The following is a 17,973-nucleotide window of genomic DNA, read 5'->3' on the forward strand; positions in this document are numbered from 1 at the left end:
AGGAAACGTACCCAGGTAGTCAAGACATGCAAAACTCTTCAAACATTTCGGAAAGTTAACAAACTTTGATCAGCCGAAATTAGAATGTAATTCCGACTGCGTGTACCTATTCATGCACCTCCAACAGCATTGCAGAACTTCAAATTAAAGGACTGTTGGCAATGTGTGTAAAATTTGCGGTGCGTGTTTCACAGTTTACCTTAATGCTATCAAGATCATAGGATATTTATTGATTCAAAGTACAGTTTGACAGGCCATTCATTAATCATTTGGAAATTTACATCAGTCGTGAAAGGAAACAGGTTTAATAAGCAAATGTTCAAATCTTTTTAGTGCATTTAAGACTCAAAATGCCAGGAATAATAGCGAGGACTAATCCCGGGTGTGTTTGGAAATGAAACACAAAGCGATCAAGTAGCACTTTTAGGTGTAAAGTGGGAAACTGTAGTAGAGTCCGAATAGCTCAGTAGCTGCAGTTTGCACATCGTTGTCACATATTGTATTGGACACCGTATGCATACATAATCTATTGAATAATAGCGCCTCAAGTAAACCGACCTCTTCCCGGCTGCATAATGTGGGTTGGAATTAAATCTTTTGCAGGGATCGTTTAATGTCGTTTGTTTAAACGCGCAAATAACAGAATGTTGAACAAAGATCTTACTTAAAATGTTCTGAAATAGGATGAGGATAAGAAGTCTCATTATGATCCAGCTTATTGTTCTCGCCTTCCATGGTTGAAAAGACTGCAACAGAAAACTTCTAATATGTTTACTTTACTGCAAGTTGTAAATGTTATAAAAATATTTGCGAATACTAATTTTCGATATTTCAGCAGTTATTGCAAATTCTAATGGGGTCTTGATGCCTCAACTGCTAATACCAACCAACTAAAATAGAGGAACGCACTTTCAACTTTCTTGTATTAGATGATCAACGTAGGCAAATCAATATTATATTCAATGTCCTGGTTACATAACTATATCAATCCATCGGTGATGATTTTACACTGACCAACAACATTGTGGTAGCTCGTTTTTGCGGCGCCTCAATGTAATGAATGTATTTGGTGACTTCTGGCGAACACGAGCGTACTGGTCCCTCCCTAAATTGTAAACCCGAACTTTAAAATGTGGACATATATATATATATATATATACGGTATATAAATACTATATGTGCAAATTACTGCACTGAATCAGCTAAGCTAAGAGAACGAAAGCTGAAGGAACGAACTGCGATTCTTCTGAAATAGTAAACTAACAACTGGTCAGAAATGTTTCAGAGTAATTGGACAATCAAAAGAAAGCTTCCGATTATGTGTTGAATGCCATCACACGAATGGCCTTTTATTTCAGATTAAACAAAAGGTTTTGATTTATGCTATCTGATTCAGAACATGTTAGGAGCTGTTTAGATACATGGTGAACGCCAGAATTAAACTTAAAGTTTAACTGATGGTGGCCCATCGGGCAAGGAAATGGCATTGTTACCAGTCAAAAAAAATCCTTCGTATCGATTCGGGTTGTCATACTTTCAAAACACAAGCAAACGTTACTGAAGCAAGAGACATTTTTTGTTGCACAGATCTACGTCTCCTGAAATAAAACTTAGCAAGCTAAAAAAGTTTTTAGTATTGGGAAAGCTGATGAATGACAGTCATTCACTCCGAACCTGATAGGAATCGCTGAGACACATGAAACAATATCAAACGATACATATTTTCCTGCACAATAAGGTGTAAATCCAAATTCTGATCCCTGGCCTCAGTAATATTTAGTTGTAAAGGTTCATTGCATTTTAAATTCCGGATTCTACTCCCTTTTTTGCAGTTATTAAATTATTTGCGTCAAAATAAACTATAACATTCTAGCCTATCATATAATGGGGTGGAGGGAGAGGTGGGAAGCCACTTAACAGTAGGGGATTGGCATTTTTAAAACTATAGATGAGAGTTAAATGATTACAATGAGAATGGGAAATATAATTTTCTTTCCAGAACTTCACACCTTGTTTCCGCAAATGGGTGGCGGCAAGTTGGAGCTGTGACGTCATTCTTCCTATATTAGCATATTGAGGGGATGCTGAGTCTGTTCCTGGTTGATAAGGTCCTCTGGAGGAATGCATTGCTTGTTTTAATACCTTAATTACTTTCCATCTATCTGCCAGCTATTTCCAAGTTCTGTAATTTGAAAAAGAAATCTTAAGAAATAACATTTCACAAACGCCAAACAGACATTTAACAGCCCGAATTGAACACAAATGTTCACTAGGTCGCAACAATTTACACAGTCTCATTCAAAAAAGTTTTATTTTGTAAGTATTTTCGTCCCTTTACTTTGTGCTGAATAAGTGGTGCTTTTCTTCTTTCATTTTAAATAAACTGCAGCAACCGCCGTTCAGAATTGCAGCGGGCTTGCTTTGTTCGATGGCATTGTAATGTATGACTTAAATCAGAAGCCAGTGATTTGCACGCGGATGTCTAAGGGGTGAAAGTACTGCTCACCTCCGCTGCATTTCTAAGAAAAATTAACGTATTTTTAGATGTAGAAGCATAAATTACACGTTGGACTTATCAGGATCGCACCAATTATGTTTTAAAAATATACACACATTTTCCATTAATTATCAAAATTATCGCTTAATGTGTAAAAAGAATAAAGCAATCGAGTTATATTAATGCTGATCAGTTCCTTAATCTGTTAGCTGTTATCAAACGGTTACGTAGTTTCTGGAATTCAGATATTCCCGAGAACTGCGGTGACCCTATATTGAGTCACTTTGATCTGTACTTTAATTTTAAGCATAGATATAAATTTAAAAAGCGCGAAAGTGCATACAGACGTTAATAGTCAGTAATTCGCAAGTTGATGTTTACATATAAAACTGACGGCGTGGATTTCATTTCGTTCGGTTGATGCAAGCAAGCATTGTGTTTACGGCCGCAAGGTACAAAAGTCCGCAATGTCGTTTCAGGCTGTTTTTGTGACTTTCATTTGTAGTTGTGAGGTGTTGACCTTGTGCTATTTTATAAAAGAAAAGCCAAGTGAAAATTATTTGATGTTGCGATTTTGTTTCGCCATAACGTAGCGAAGAAATTAAAAGATTAGCAAATTGAAGTGCATATGTGTCCGAATATTTATAAAGGCAGTTTAAGTCAATTCACATGTCGTCCTAAAATATGTTAATGACGGCAAGTATTATTATATTTTTCTATCAGTTTATTAAGGCTACAACTTTTTTTGACAGTTTACGGGGTAAAAGTGAATGCCTGGCGTAAAAATGAAAAAGAAAGTGCTACAGAATGGAGTTTCATTTGTGTCAGTTGCGTCCTTGCGGACAATTTAGATCATTGATGATACTGTTCCTTCGGGGTTTGATGGTTATGCTGCACTGAGCCTGGTGATAAACAGCTCACTTCAGACCAGCCGAAGGCAAACTTGAGTTTCGCATTTTTTTTCTCCAAACTAGAACAGAAATATGTTTTGCTTTGTGGGAATTCACGCAGATAGTTAAGCATTGAACCTGACACATTTAAAGTAACAAAGTTTAGGTTAATCTAACTGAACAGGGAGTAGGTTCAACTTTTAAACTATTGAAAGTTTTACATCATGTTGTATGTAAGGTTTGGGGGGTCAGTGTGAATGCAAAGCGCCAAGAAAGGGATCTTTAAACGCGATGAAATTTCGTTAAAGGAAACTTATGTTAAATCCTGGGGTGGGTGGGTGGAGGGAAAGGGATGTTCTGGATTGGGAGCCGTGGGAATCTGGGAGCCAACTAGCAAAGGGCGATGACGTCAGGGTGTGAACCTGTTCCCGTTGCCAGAGCAGATTTTAATCAAACTCCTGATAGGCCCACCGATTCTTTTAATCTCGGCAATGTTCGCAAAGACTCTCGAAAAGAAAAAAAAATAACAATATTTAAATGAATGTGTCAACCGCAGATGCTCGAAGTTTTAAAATTTGTGTATTTATACAAATTTACCTTCCTGAAAATGATATTAACATAGCACTGCATCCCTTGTATAAAGTGAAATGTAATATTAGTGTGACAAAAAAATCCTTCTTTTATTTCTTTTCACTCCCACGGCAGCTACCACTGCTTGATTGATAGAGGAATTGCAAAGCATGTACTTGGTTGGTAGTGATAGTTTACATGAAACAGTTATAATATAGCTATAGGTCCCACCAGTTGCCAGATGTAGTTTTGGAAAGAGAATCGCTATGACCAGTCAGTCTGTGGTGTTAATACATCGGAGCCACGACTTTTTTTTTGTTTACCAAGCTCTCTAAAGTGTTAAATGAAGAGATCAACGTTAACTAATTTTATACCGGAGATTTGTTTAATCGACTAATTAAATCTCTAGTCATGCCATCAACTTAACGCAAGATATGAATTTGACATGGGATAAGAAAGACAATGATAGTAGATTTAAAGTTTCTTTTATCCTCCCTTCATCATCTGACTAAATACTGTGTTTCAGTAACGTTCGTAATCTGCATTACGCACTGCTTGAAGAAGTGGCGCGAATGTAAAAAAAAATCCCTTTTCCCTCAAAAGGGAAACGTTATCTTATTTTTATAAAGCATCCCACTCTTCCGACTACAGATCAAGCTCGTTCAGTTTCTCAGCGAAACCTCTCAGTTTGGGCAACAACCAGTGGAGAAATCTGCATGTATTAAACAATGGCACCTGTTGCACCATAAGCAAACCCATAGGATCGGCAGGATGTTGAACACGCTCCCCTATTGACACGATGAGAGTTGCATCTTTTCCAAACGTTTTAAATCTCTAGTCGAACAGCAGATTCCCACGATCTGAATTGTCTTTATTTACTGTGCCTCTTCGGCTTTATCTGAGTGTTGGTGAGTTGTTCAAAGTTAAACCTTGTTAGCACAAAGGCGGCGTTTTATTGTAACTGCTTGAAATGGGAATCCCATCACACTTCCACTTCAGCGGTATTGCTTGTCCCTCCGAGGCACTCTGCTGGTTTGAGGCTATTTTCTGTCAAAACGCTGTCAGCTGGAACCCTCAATGGACTAATATACAAAGGTCTCGATTGAGAACCCCCTAGCTGATTTAATTCAGCATTGTAATTATTAGTTCATGTTCCGTTAGCTTATCTATTCTCATTCAATGTATATTATTGTCAGGTAATCTCCACACAAGTACAGCGGATTTATAGCAAAACATATTCGCTTATGGTGCTTTAGGGCCATGAAAAAGACACAGTTGTTACAAGTATAAATGGAAAGTTATGATAAAATATAAAATTAGAAGGTAGACAATTATCAGCAGGCAGTCGTTTAAATTTGATGCATTTGGCGTTTGAGATGCACTTTATTTTGTATTTAATGCTATGTTTGCATTCATATAAGCATATTACATTGCGATAAAGATCATGTGGGTGGGACATCAAGCTTTCTTTAGAAAAGTCTGACCACGATTGCGTCTGTAGGTTTTTATCAATAATTAATTTGACCAAAGCTGTCTGACCCTGTCCGGCAAAGACGCGCTTGACACGGTTGATAGAGTCCCTCTTCGCTCGGGGTAGGCTGATCTGTTTGGACAACACAACAAATGTAAAATTACCCTCTCCCTTGCTTCAAAGCGCAGTTCAGTTTAACGTAACATTGATTCATTTCGGCTGGGAAATGTGGAATATTATATGAAATGGAAATATTCAGGCCGTACAGACCTTCCCATTCTACCGTTGAAGCGCCTCTAAGCAGGCCAGTGGTGCGAATCGTTACGCGCCTTATAGGAACGTTTAATTTAGAAAAGGCCAAATGGTCCTCAAAAAAAGTTAAGCAATTGTTTTATCTTGCACTTTAACACCTGTGACACTGGGTCATCACGGCGTGAACGATGTTACTTTATTTACGCGTCAATTAAAGTGGCAGGTTAGAGATTAGAATTCCATAATAAATATGGAAAACAACGCTTTAGTTAATCCGGTTAGGTGCCACTTGGGTCGGCGGGAGAAAAGGTTTACGTTTTACCATGTATAATTTATATCGCAATGGTTACACAGCTATTTTCAAATGAACGGCAGGACCGTTAAGACATATTCAAAACACTTCTTTCTAAAGTGCATGAGAGGCCAATCGAGCCATCACCGTATGAATAATCCCTGTATGTATCACACATGCTGTGCAATTCTGCAAATTCCTTTGGTGCCATGCAAAAATCAGGGCCTCTGTTTAACAGGGTCTTTAAAAAGGGACAATAGTCTGTGTGTACCTGTTACTAAACTCCTCCCAGTTCTCAAGTAGTTGTAAAACTTGCTAGTCCCTTTCTACCAGTATTCAGGGTTCCTTTGAAAATTAACATTTCACTATATTAAACACACGGGGCAGATTAAAAGCATAACAAAATAGCCGGCGCCCTCTTTCTCTAACCATGAAAAATATTAAAACGCTCTCTCTCAACTTTTGAAGTGGATCTTAAATGGTAAATCATTCGAATCGACAGCTCTGGACTGGAATCTGTTATAGTTGAACATATCGATGTTCAGCTTCACCACAAATGTGGAAATCCAACAACATCATTGATCCAGCAAGAAACCTAAACCAGGCCTTAATGGTCAGAAACATGTTTCCTACTCTTATTTGTATTTGTCAGGGTCAGGCTGCAATAAAGGGCACTAATTTTGTTGGATTACATGATGTCAGGTCCTAAACATTGTATTTATTATAATGCATATACTGTGAACCCACTAAAAGGTATGATTATTGTCAATAATGCATAGCCTGTATACACTCAAATGGAACAGTAAGAATGCGGCCACAGTAATGGAGAGTTAAATCGCTCATCATTGCACGCTCATCATTGTAACTCATTCTGACGCAGCTGAGAGAACATTCACGTTCTCTCCAAACCTTTCCAAACCATACAGGATTTACGTAGGGATCACGGTGGGGAAGAGTTCAGAACCTTCTTGCATGTGTCAGTATTTATTTTCTTTACTGCAAGCCTGGAGAATTTGACTGATGCCGAAAGTTGATATCTAACGCAGAGTTTTTTTTTCCAAACTGCGCTACTGTGCAGAGTCAACTGCCGACCCCCACTGGGAATACAGAAACAGGAGCTGAGCAAAAACATCCCTCGGCATTCTGCCCTCAAAAGAGTTCTCCGTTCACGCGCTTCTATACAATTCTAGTCTTTCTCCATTTCTCCGTGTTTTTTTGATTGGATACAAAAATTGCTTTCTTTGAAAAAAGCATATAAGCAATAGTTCTCAAAAACACCTCTCTTGATGTATTCCCAATAAATATTTATATTTTCAAACAAAACTAAATAAACAGTGTGTATAACCATTGAGCTGAACGCTACTGTGCAATATATTTTACTAATAACATGCTTCAATCAACTTTGCTTGGCTGTTTGAGCTCAACAAGTAGCAAAGCCAAAGATCAGGCCTTTCCATGAATTCATTATTTTGCTTTCCAGTTTCTTAAATATGAACTGAGCCCTGCGTCAGAATCAACATGCGTTAATAGGTCCGTAGCAGGTCAAAAGTTGATTTTTTTTATTGGCAGTGTTGGGGGAGGGGTATAAATCCACTGCCTTTACCATACCAATTGAAAAGTATAAAGGATTCAGCTAACTTTAGTTGCTGAGAAATAATATGCAATAATTTAATTGTTCTGTACACGTCTAAAGTCGGGATCTGTCTTTATAACTCATTCACATTCAGACACCTGTTTAGGTTTCTCTAATGGCCAAACTGCGAATGCGTAATGAAGGTTTGCGAAAGCAGAGAGCAACAAAATAACTACACAACTCAATTGGAACTCAAGTGTCTAAATTTGCAAAATTTATTCATCTCAAACTCTGCATAATGGAAAAAACGTAAGGTCGAAATGCTCTGTTATAAGGCTGTATTAGTTAATTATATACATGGACTGGTCGGCAGACTGATTCAAATAATACACAGCCGAGTTGCACAATACACTACGGAAAATGAGAAAACTTAAAATATCGTCACAATAAATTTACAGAAATATTACAAACCATAAGAAAATAATTCAAACACAGTAACTTCATGTTTTCAGTTTCGGAACAAGATGAAAGTATGAAAAACAACATGACTATAAATTAATTAACAAGGATTTGACCTGCAGGCCTTATTTTGTTGTTTTTAACAATGAGTAAAAAAGAACAAAAAATTTAGTACAATCTAAAATTTCGCCCGTTTTCGTGAAAATTCCACACAACAGTTCGTAAAATTGGTGACTCAATCGCTTCATATTCGTTGAATTCCCAAACAATTAAAATGCCCATTTTCCAGCCACTCTTTTCCCATCCGTCTCTGCATTAATGTTAACAATAGCAAATGCACAGAGGCTTACACTTGCGAACTGTTATAAAAATTGGCAATTTCTCAGTTTACAAACTGTGGACATTTTGATTGCCGTTTTTCTTGATAAATACTGTACAAAAAAGTGGCATGTATAATAAAACTTTTTTCCTTAACCGAGACTAGCTCTAAAATATTACCGGTAAAGACTCTTGCAAACTTTTTGCAAAGTTTCTACCAAGGAATCATAGGACTATAATCGTTTGAAGTATTAAGTTTCCCCCACCCCCTCCCCATGGTTCTATACAAGTTCTTTCTGCATGTATTATTCTGTACAAAAATAGTCCAAAGAAGTCCGATTTTTGAGTTTTTGTTTGTTTACAGTTTTACATATGTGTTAGAGGAAGTGTGCCGTTTATACCCGTCCCTGGGACAGGTGCGCTCTGGTAATGTTGGGGCATATGCAGTCTACTCTGGGCGGTGGGCTCGGGCACCTCTGCTCCGGGCAGGTACATGCTAATCATGTCCCGTAAGTCCCCCTGACACGGTGGACCCCGAGAGTGAGTAGTGACTGGGGGGCTTGTGCTCGACTCTGACTTAACCACCGAACCCATTGATCCCAGAGCCATACCTGTGCCTTGCTGCGTGTAGGCTGGGGACATGCTGTAGGTGGGCGAGCCGTTCATGTAGGTCTGAGCGCTGGTCATTGAGTTGTACTGCAGCGCGCTCATATCGTAGCGGTGCATCTGCTGCATCTGGGCCACGTTGTGAGCGTTCAGGCCCTGGTGCTGGGAGTAGCCGAGCTGTTCCTGCATCATGCTGTAGCCCCCGTTCGTCCAGCCGTTCATGTGCGCGTAACCGTCCATCCTCTGGTTGACTCCAGCACCGACGCCGACACCGACGCCGGCGTTCATGGCATTGGCGCCGGGCGCCAGCAGGCCGCCTGGCAGAGTGTACTTGTCCTTTTTCATCAAGGTCTTGGTTTTCCTCCGGGGCCGGTATTTATAATCCGGGTGCTCCTTCATGTGCAGGGCTCGCAGCCGCTTCGCCTCGTCGATGAACGGCCTCTTCTCGGCCTCGGATAAAAGTTTCCACTCCGCCCCGAGCCTCTTGCTGATCTCTGAATTGTGCATTTTGGGGTTTTCTTGGGCCATTTTCCGCCGCTGGCCCCTGGACCAGACCATAAACGCGTTCATTGGTCTCTTGACCCTGTCGGGACTGTTTTTCGCGTTGTTTCCCGCCGAGTTGGAGTTGCCCGTTCCCCCCGAAGTTTGTTGTGGGGCGGGCGGTTTGAGATCGGTTTCCATCATGTTGTACATTCAACCTGATGTTCTGAGAGCTTTTGTTTTCAATGTCTTTTTTTAGAGGGGGAGGGGGTTGGCGTTGGTTTAAAAAAACTTTTCTCGTCTCGGTCCGTCAACAAAACCAAAAAGTGAAGGAACGAGCGTGGAATTTCTTAATATTTTCGTTACTCTTTGCAAGTTATAGAAACCAACAACTGGGCACTTTGCAGTGAAGAGAGAGAGGAGAGCCTGACAACTCCTGATACTTTTTTGAACAAGTTAATAGACAACCATCCATGTGATGGGGGCTGTCACACAATAAATGGCCATGCTGTAGCCAATCACAGGGCTCCTCCACCCCAGACAGACAGCTCGCGCGGCTGTATTTGCATATAATGGGGCGTGTCCTGCCGCTTCCGTGGTCCCTCTCAGGGGCAGAGCAAGCGGGCGAGGGGGAGGGGCCGCGTCCACCCCACCCCCAAATCCCCCAGAGAATGGGCAAGCCCGGCCAATCAGCAGCCCGTGCATAACGGCAGGGCAAGTGGGGTTTGCGGCGGGGGGGGGGGGGGAGTCACGAATCACACGGGTTAGGCACCCTCGGCCAATCGTCAGCCTGCACCTCTTCACCAGCGCGCCCTCTCCCCCAGCCCCTCCCCCATCACCTGCGCTGCTCTTGCGCGGGGAGGTCGGAAAATGGCGCCGTAGCTGGTGTCTGTCCCCCTCCGCCGGCGCGGTTGAGTGACAGCTCAGCCGGCTGTCAATCAAACCCCGCCTGCACCACCCCTTCTTCCCCCCACCCCACACGCACCACAACACCAACCCAACAAACTGGCGCGTCCTATATTAAAGCCTGAAAAGTTCCCTTAGCAACCGCATCGGGCCGTATTCACAAGGAGGGGTGCCCGGGAGGGGGAGAGAAATCACCGCAGAATAAGATCCTCTCGTTTATAGATTAGTCGTACAAAGCCAACTCAACGGCGATTCAAATTCACGACCAACATTGCTCATGTGTTTTTGCACACTGACATTCTGAAACGGGGCATTTTCAGCAAAATTTAGGTGGGAAGCTTAGTTGAATAATTTGCTTTCTTCAAACAACTAAAGCAATCCTTCAGAGTCACGACTCAATGGCTGGATACTCCAATTCTGAATAAAGTAACTCGTTGCGAACAGTCGCTCTAATCCTGTTGCTCGAGCTTTCTTTTCACCCTGTGATGAAGTTTCGCATTTCTTGAGTTAGAACATGACTATAAATTACGGTTTTAAGAGTACAAACAGACTCCGAACCAATACACGTGCTTTACAAGGCGCAATCCTACATTTTTTACTTTACATTTATGCTTTGTTTTCTTGATTTTTGTAACACATGGGTTGTAATTTAATCGAGCCTTCTTTGAATGTAGGAATTTGAATAGAGAAAACATCAATGCTAATATAAAGACTAGCACGTCCATTAAAAATAGGCAGTTTTGTTCTTTTTGTGTCAGTACACTGTAGCTAACAAAGACTGGTATAAGTTTACTTCCATACCGTTGTTTGGATCTTTTCACTCAAAATGCCCTTGAACAAAAAAATTTTAAAAGTCTAATGGTATTTCAGTGTTTATGGTACTTGAAAAATCACTATTTTTCCAATCAGCCGCGAAAGAAGTTGTTTCTTTTAAAAAAGCGAAGCTGACTTTTCTCTATTTAAAACAAACAGATCCTGTGTGAATCTTTTCTTCGTTCATTAGGTTTGTTAGCTCAGTTTGTCAGCTTTAAGTAGAGATCTGATCTTTAGGTTGAGCAAAATAGTGTATGTAACGTGATAAGAATTCATTCGATAGCCACAGAGACTACATTTATTTTAACGTTTAAGCTGTTACATTTCCTGGCAACAGTACCCAATGCAAAAGTATTTGTCAGTGTCTTTTTTTCGCCATCCATAAAACGTTTGTAAGTTATAAGAACAGTAATGAATTATTCGTTTACATTGCAAGTTACTTGCCCTTGTAGTAAACCGCGGAGCTACAAGCAACAGTGAGGCGCGTGCTAATATCGCCGTCTGCTGGCAGCCTCCTTTCAAAGATGCCACTTTTACGCACTGCCATTTAGAAAAACGCTTTTAAGCAAGAAAAATTCCATTTTATCATACAAAGCTATGGAGTTGTGATGAATCCCTACTGTGAATTAGCTAACTGCTAAAACGACAGTACTTAAAAAAAACAAATTGTACTTTCACATTGATTTCATCTTTATTTCAAATCGACTAGATAAATTAGAGTTCTGTTCGACTAGAAGGAATGAAAGTAAGTGCATATTATTTAATTTATGGTGTAAGTGAATTATGATTAATCAAACAATGGAAAGGGCGCCCAAATCAATTTCTTGCTGCTATTGTTTATGCTTTGCTCCTTGATAACATTATTTTACGACCTTACGTATAATTAACGTTCAAAAAATGAGGGTGTGGGTGTGAAGTGTTTGATTGATAATGGTAATAAATAGATAACTGATGCATAGTGATATACAAACAACCTAATTGAAATAAAAAATATTCCCAGTGGATCTGAGTGAACACAGATACTACAGCTAAAAGGGTTATGTGCAATGCCATTTTGCAATTAGAGCCGAAATTTATACAAAATATATACGAATCGCTTAAGGCCTGTATCTTTTTTTATTACGAAAGACATTTCATTCAACTACTTTTACAATTAAAAATAGAAATTGTGAGATTCAACAGAATTATTTCTTATTTTGTCTTTCGATGCAAATGGAGATTTAACTTTGCGGTAATTGGGTGAGAACTAGCCAAGCATCTGACTATTATGATGCTTGTTAAAAACGTTTCGCATCTGCATTTGAGTGTGTCCCCTCCACTATAATCTTCTTATGGAAATGAAGGCGAACAGCGGGGATCCAGTAGAGTGTAGGAGAATGTCCTTGTTAACTGGAATTTCTCATCATTGCTAATTAGCACAGAGTTTGACGACCACCGGTATTGGGAAGCACTGTTTAACCACTCACAACCCATCCGAGGGAGCAGACTAATTTTATTTTGTAATTAAAATTTGAAAAGGCCTATTTGACAGTTAAAGCTCTGAGCGTTTTATCTCCCCGTGAAATAATTGCCGCCTTGATAACTCAATTTCTGCAAAATGTCAACGGAAAACGCCAAAAATTTAAATTTTGTTAAGTAAAAATTATCTAAAGGTCCTTAACCAACCGTTTCCAAACCAATAAACATTCAATTGAAACAGCAAAAATGCCTTGTACCTATTTGTCAAATAATACAAGCATCAGTCTACTGCTATTTTATTGATTCGCCACCACGACATTTTCTTAAATCAACTAATTTGAGTTTCTGGCAAATGTACCATGTAGGTAATGCAACATTTCACAAAACAAACGAGTAATACTAGAGGTTAAGTTAAACCAAAACATTGATGAATTGTATTTTCTGCCCGAAAACAAAAACCATTGACACCGAGTACACTTCACTTCAAATTGATAGTTATTCTAACTTGTGTTTAATTGAGGGACAAACCATCCAAAACGTGGTTTAGATATTTTAAACAATAAAATTACGACGTGGTAGAAGTTCAAAAGTGAACAGCACTTCTACAGGACTCCTATGCAGCCAACAATTCCACGCTAGAAAAATAAGCACTCATTGCGAATAGAAGGAATCGAAGGGTTTTCTTTAACTCAAACCATATGTCCAATGATCAGAGTTCAAATATTTTTACACCGCGTTTGTGAAATGAGTTATTACTTTGCAATATAGGCCAGTGATTTCTGCGAGATTGTGAAATCCCTTCGATCATTACGGGACAAATAATTGCGCTAACGATTCCGGTTCTTACAAGTGGCATTGTAATTCTCAAAGAACAGGGAGACAACAGACTCTTTTAGACCTAACTCTGGTAAACAATTTCATTCAAGGGTACTTGAAACCTGGAGGAAATTACAGCAACTCCACTCTGGTGTTTTCCGTTCTTCAGAATAACTCCCAATACCAGTCTCCCAAAACACTACACGTACTCAGAAAGAAGAACACATCCACTCAAGTATGCTACTTTAGTTTAAATTTAATTATTGCGAAGGTGCTAAAATCTCAAATTGAAACACGATGTAATCTGACACCATATTTTAGTGGTGCCGCTGCAAACGACGATTTGGACGATTCATAATTTAGTAAAGAGTGTGAGTCTGAAAACTAGCAGTATTCGTAATCCAAGAGTTTTAGTTGGGTCGTTGAGCGACTACGCCATTTTGTTCTTAACCACCAATTTGAATCAAATGTTAGTTATTTTGTCGCTCATCTTCAAATTACAATTATTCGCTAAGGTGGGGCCTTTGTCGCGGCAAATTCTCATGACCTCGTCAACTACGAATTCAAATGCCACCATCTCCCTATGATATTGTTGTCATGATTTGAATGATGATCACCTCCCGAACTCAAAACTTTCATTTCTGTTAAAAAGTTTGTAAGCTGCTCGTTGAAGGTTGCAACAAGTTCGAGCGCACCTAATCGCTGACATGTAGAATTAACAAAGCGGGTGAGTTTTACTTTCAACAAACTGATTTCGGTAGGATCAGCATGAAAGGGGAATCAAACTTGTCAACTTGCATGCTGACCCTGTATCACACAACCGATGTCAAACACACAGCATCTCGCGAAGTTAAAAACAAACCCAGTGGTAACAACATCTCAATAAATAGTACAAATATTTTCAGCGCTTCCAAATGGTAAAGGTGTATCGGTGTCACTCCGAAGTGTCTTATTTATAATTAAACTTGAACCATGGATTGTTTAACACTGCGTTCGATATCGGAGCTGATCGTATACTATTGCTACTAGAAATCAAACCGCATCAGGAGACAAGGGGTCAAATAGGAATCATTCAGTTTTGATAAACTACATTACAGTGGGCGACAGTCCAATTTATTTAACCGTTAATCATTTTCTTGGCTTTTGTACTCGGTAATACTCCAAACCTGAATCTGGCTTCAAACTCACGTGAAAAGCACGCATCTACATCCTTGGCAGTACAATGTCTGAAATTGACAATTGCTTCTTCTGACCATCATGCCTCGAGCACTTTTTTTAAAAAAAGTTTTAGACCTGTTTCTAATTGTTTTCGTTTCTTTCGACCAAAAAAAACCCTCAGCTATTTGAACTATGCAACAGACATACATTTTCAGCGATTTACTACTTCAAGACAATTCTTCAAAACTATCCTTCATATAACAAAGGGAGATGATGCACGCAGACCTCGAACCTTTTTTCGTCATTTAAAGCTTGAAAACCTTTGTAATTTTATGTAACAAACCCACAGTGTGGCACCTGAAAGGTGAGTGTATGATTTTCCACATTTCAAGTTGGCAATGAAGTGCATTTAATTGCACATGATTCAAATTTAATGAATACATGAGTCTGGCGTCCGACTTGATTGATACAACCCACTAGCTTATTGAATCAACAAAGTTTACGGTCCGATTCCATACACTGCAATTCGTCCAAAAAAAAGTTGTTTGTTGCAATTGCATCCTGTAAATTATATGAAGGAGATTCAATCGAGAGTAAACGAATTATCATTAAGAATTTTCGTAGTGCTTTATTTATATAGATTGCCAAAATCAGTGAAAACTACGCAATCTGAAACTGCATCGGTTTTTGCAAGGTATTTAAATAGTTAACGCCTTCAATTATAAACAAAACTTCAAATAAGCACTATAAATCGAAGATATAAAAATATTTTGATACAGTCTATCTACATCTTTAATCGATGAGTTAGATTTAGATGCAATCGAAAGAATTTAATCAGTTTGAGTATATATCCTTGCCGTGCATCATGTTACCCAAACACTGATAAGGGCGACGTTCTTTCAAAGAAATGGCTATGCATGATGGGTCGAATGGTCCTCTTCTGTGCTTTGTCATTTTGTTATGGCCTTGACAGCTTAAACCTTATCTACTTATTGAACCCACAAAAAGACAAAAAAAACGACCATTTCCTTCAGGAAACTAAACCTTATCCAGCAATATGAGCTCGGAGGGGACACTTATTTGCACCATATCTAACGTTGGGTATTCGTATAGTTTTGGGGAAAATGATTTATTCATCGTGAACTGCACTGTTTCTTGAGGGTTCCGAGTATGCATGCATGTATGTTAACCGTGGTGAAAGTTATAGCGATTGAAGTCCGTGCTTTCAAAGTGGTGTCGAAACAATATCCTCTCAAATTGAGGCTGGTGCTGGGCAGCGACAATATGAAGCTCCTGTTTTCTTCTATACTAGAAACCCCTACAAACTGGGTTCTTTGATGCAGCAGGTGACATGGAAAGTTCTACACAACCGAAAGCCACCTCCCTGAGAGCTAAAATGAAGGTTTTGGGATAGTTTTTTGTTCTCTGATTAAAGACGCCAGGGACTGTGATTGCCCATAATCTTTAGTAGCCCTTGGTAAAAGGGAACAGCAAATGCTCCCAGCTTAATATTACAGCGAACACACATACAGTTTCAAAACGGCGTTGGCTAATCCGTCGTCTGATTATTTGAAATTTCTCCATCGAGACAACGCAACTTTAATCTATTTTCTCGTGTAAACGTTACAATTCTGGAATAAAAGTGCATCTGTATCGACAAACAAAAGTTGTAGAGGAGCTTTTTAAAACCAATAACTGATTTCATTCTAGTTTTAAAAATCTAATAAATAATCATCTCTGAGGTGTCCATCCAATTTCAAGGAGCAACACATAAACATTTAAAATCTAAGTAAATGATACAAAATACCTTAGCAACAAAATTGAATTATTTATCTCTTTAAATGTTATCCATGGAACTAAATTTAAGCGGTACATATCTAATTACTCTAGCTGAAGATGTGAGGCTGGAATGAAATTAGCAGTCATTACTAGTCTTTTAACTATATGCTCCTTTTGATCAGCAGTAAATTAGCTTTCCCTCTAACAAAGCCTGTATAGCAAGCAGTGGGCCGTAAATAAGACAGCTCGACCTCCCCTTAACACCTTTTCTGTTGTCAATCACAGCTCTGCAATTCATCCCTAGATTAACCTTTATCTGCAAAATTAAAAAAAAACCTTCGCCTACTGTGGCTAATTTTTTTTATAACTGAAAAGATCTGTTAAATTTCAGTATAATTAACCGAAGTGTCAAAAATCCAGCCCAGTTTCTCAACCAATTTCATAGGAGTTGGCACCTTGATAACGGAGCAAGTACTAATGCCGGCGAGATTTTTTTAAAAATAGTCTTCCCCCTTCTCAACCACTCTGATTTGCTATACTATATTATTAAAATCGACATTGTATAATAGATTGCACGTTTCTGAACAATTTAACTCCTTCACTCCTGAATAAATGAAACACAGAGTAGAAGTAAACTTGCATAGAAATAGCTTGGTTTACTGGGTTCAGGTTGAATGTTGGATGACAAATACCGAGAAGAACTTTTTCACATTAATCACAGACGAGCTAACAGGGCGTGCTGGTAATTATTAGCTATTCGGTGAACATGGGCCGTTACATTCAAAAGGCATTTGCGGTAGCCAGGTACATGGGCCATGACTAATTACACGACAGTGGAACAATACGTTGTTTGATTTCCTTTTTATAAAAAAAATGGAGATTGTAAACAGGCTTGTAATCAGACAGGTTCCAGAATCAGTTGTCCTTTCCCAAATGACAGCCATGCATGGATTCGTATGTCAATGACTCGAGAGAACGTTAGGGGTCGCCCGAGAGAGGATCCACAGCAGATCCCCTTCCCCCCAAATCAAGCGAATAATTCAGGGGGAAAACACAGCTCTATGGCGACCTGTTTCCTCATCGCTGAACTAAGAGGAGTCCGATTGTACATTACAGTGCTGTCAGCTGATTCCCCCCACCCCCAACACTCACAAGCAAAAAAAAGTTCAGGGACTCTCCAAGTGAGAAATAGAAAACAGCCCTGATTTCTTATTGGCATTCACTCAAGGTCACCACCTCCGCTGCTGAAAGCGCTCGGTCTTTTTTTTCACTCTATTACATGCTACATTTGAACAGTTCTGTCATCTCCCCCCGCCGGGGACCAGTCTTGAAGTTTTCACACGCAAGTACTCGGCCGAATCTTCCGCAGTACTGCATCATCAACAAATTAAAGGTTAATGATCCAACTGAGCTACCGTCCGTCCTGGCAAAAACTCGGAACTTGTATACAGCAACAGAACACTTTTTTAAAAGAAAAAAAAAGGGTATCGGTTCAGAATAACCTGGTCATTCACATTGCACGCCATTTTAGTGTAATTTTGTTGCGAACCGAGAAAGGAGCCATCCATTAAAAAGCTTTGCACAAGAGCTGCGCTATTGCTTTTTCTCCTCCAAAACAGAGCAGAAATTTCAAAA

At 39.4% G+C, this 17,973-nt stretch overlaps 2 protein-coding genes and 1 long non-coding RNA gene across 16 annotated transcripts in view; 1 reads left to right on the forward strand and 2 right to left on the reverse strand.

The window, feature by feature from the left end:
* Positions 1-17,973, reverse strand: part of LOC125457933 (uncharacterized) — an 839,746-nt gene that overhangs the window by 144,250 nt on the left and 677,523 nt on the right. The window contains exon 4 of one of the 13 annotated variants that reach the window (XM_048542737.2): positions 16,330-17,799. The exons of the other annotated variants lie outside the window; for them this stretch is intronic. Coding sequence (XP_048398694.1) covers positions 17,614-17,799 — 186 coding nt within the window. The 3' untranslated portion in view covers positions 16,330-17,613. Of the gene's footprint in view, positions 1-16,329; positions 17,800-17,973 lie in introns of those variants that run through there. 13 annotated transcript variants of the gene reach the window in all.
* sox2 (SRY-box transcription factor 2) lies at positions 1,317-9,911 on the reverse strand. Of its 2 annotated transcripts, none has more exons than XM_048542734.2 (2): positions 8,934-9,910; positions 1,317-2,182 (listed from the first exon to the last, which is right to left on the reverse strand). In XM_048542734.2, exons 1-2 carry the CDS (start codon positions 9,619-9,621, stop codon positions 2,148-2,150), a joined length of 723 nt encoding a protein of 240 aa, XP_048398691.1. In that variant the 5' UTR covers positions 9,622-9,910; the 3' UTR covers positions 1,317-2,147. The 2 variants fall into 2 exon arrangements, with proteins under 2 accessions (XP_048398691.1, XP_048398689.1); XM_048542732.2 differs by lacking the exon at positions 1,317-2,182 and adding an exon at positions 5,312-5,560 and having other exon boundaries at positions 8,934-9,911.
* Positions 17,537-17,973, forward strand: part of LOC125457935 (uncharacterized) — a 2,808-nt gene continuing 2,371 nt past the window's right edge. Inside the window, exon 1 of the long non-coding RNA XR_007248712.1 lies at positions 17,537-17,973. This exon is cut by the window's right edge and continues 433 nt beyond it. This is a non-coding gene — a long non-coding RNA (uncharacterized LOC125457935).

This window comes from Stegostoma tigrinum, chromosome 14 (assembly GCF_030684315.1).
Source record: "Stegostoma tigrinum isolate sSteTig4 chromosome 14, sSteTig4.hap1, whole genome shotgun sequence".
Lineage (NCBI taxonomy): Eukaryota > Metazoa > Chordata > Chondrichthyes > Orectolobiformes > Stegostomatidae > Stegostoma > Stegostoma tigrinum.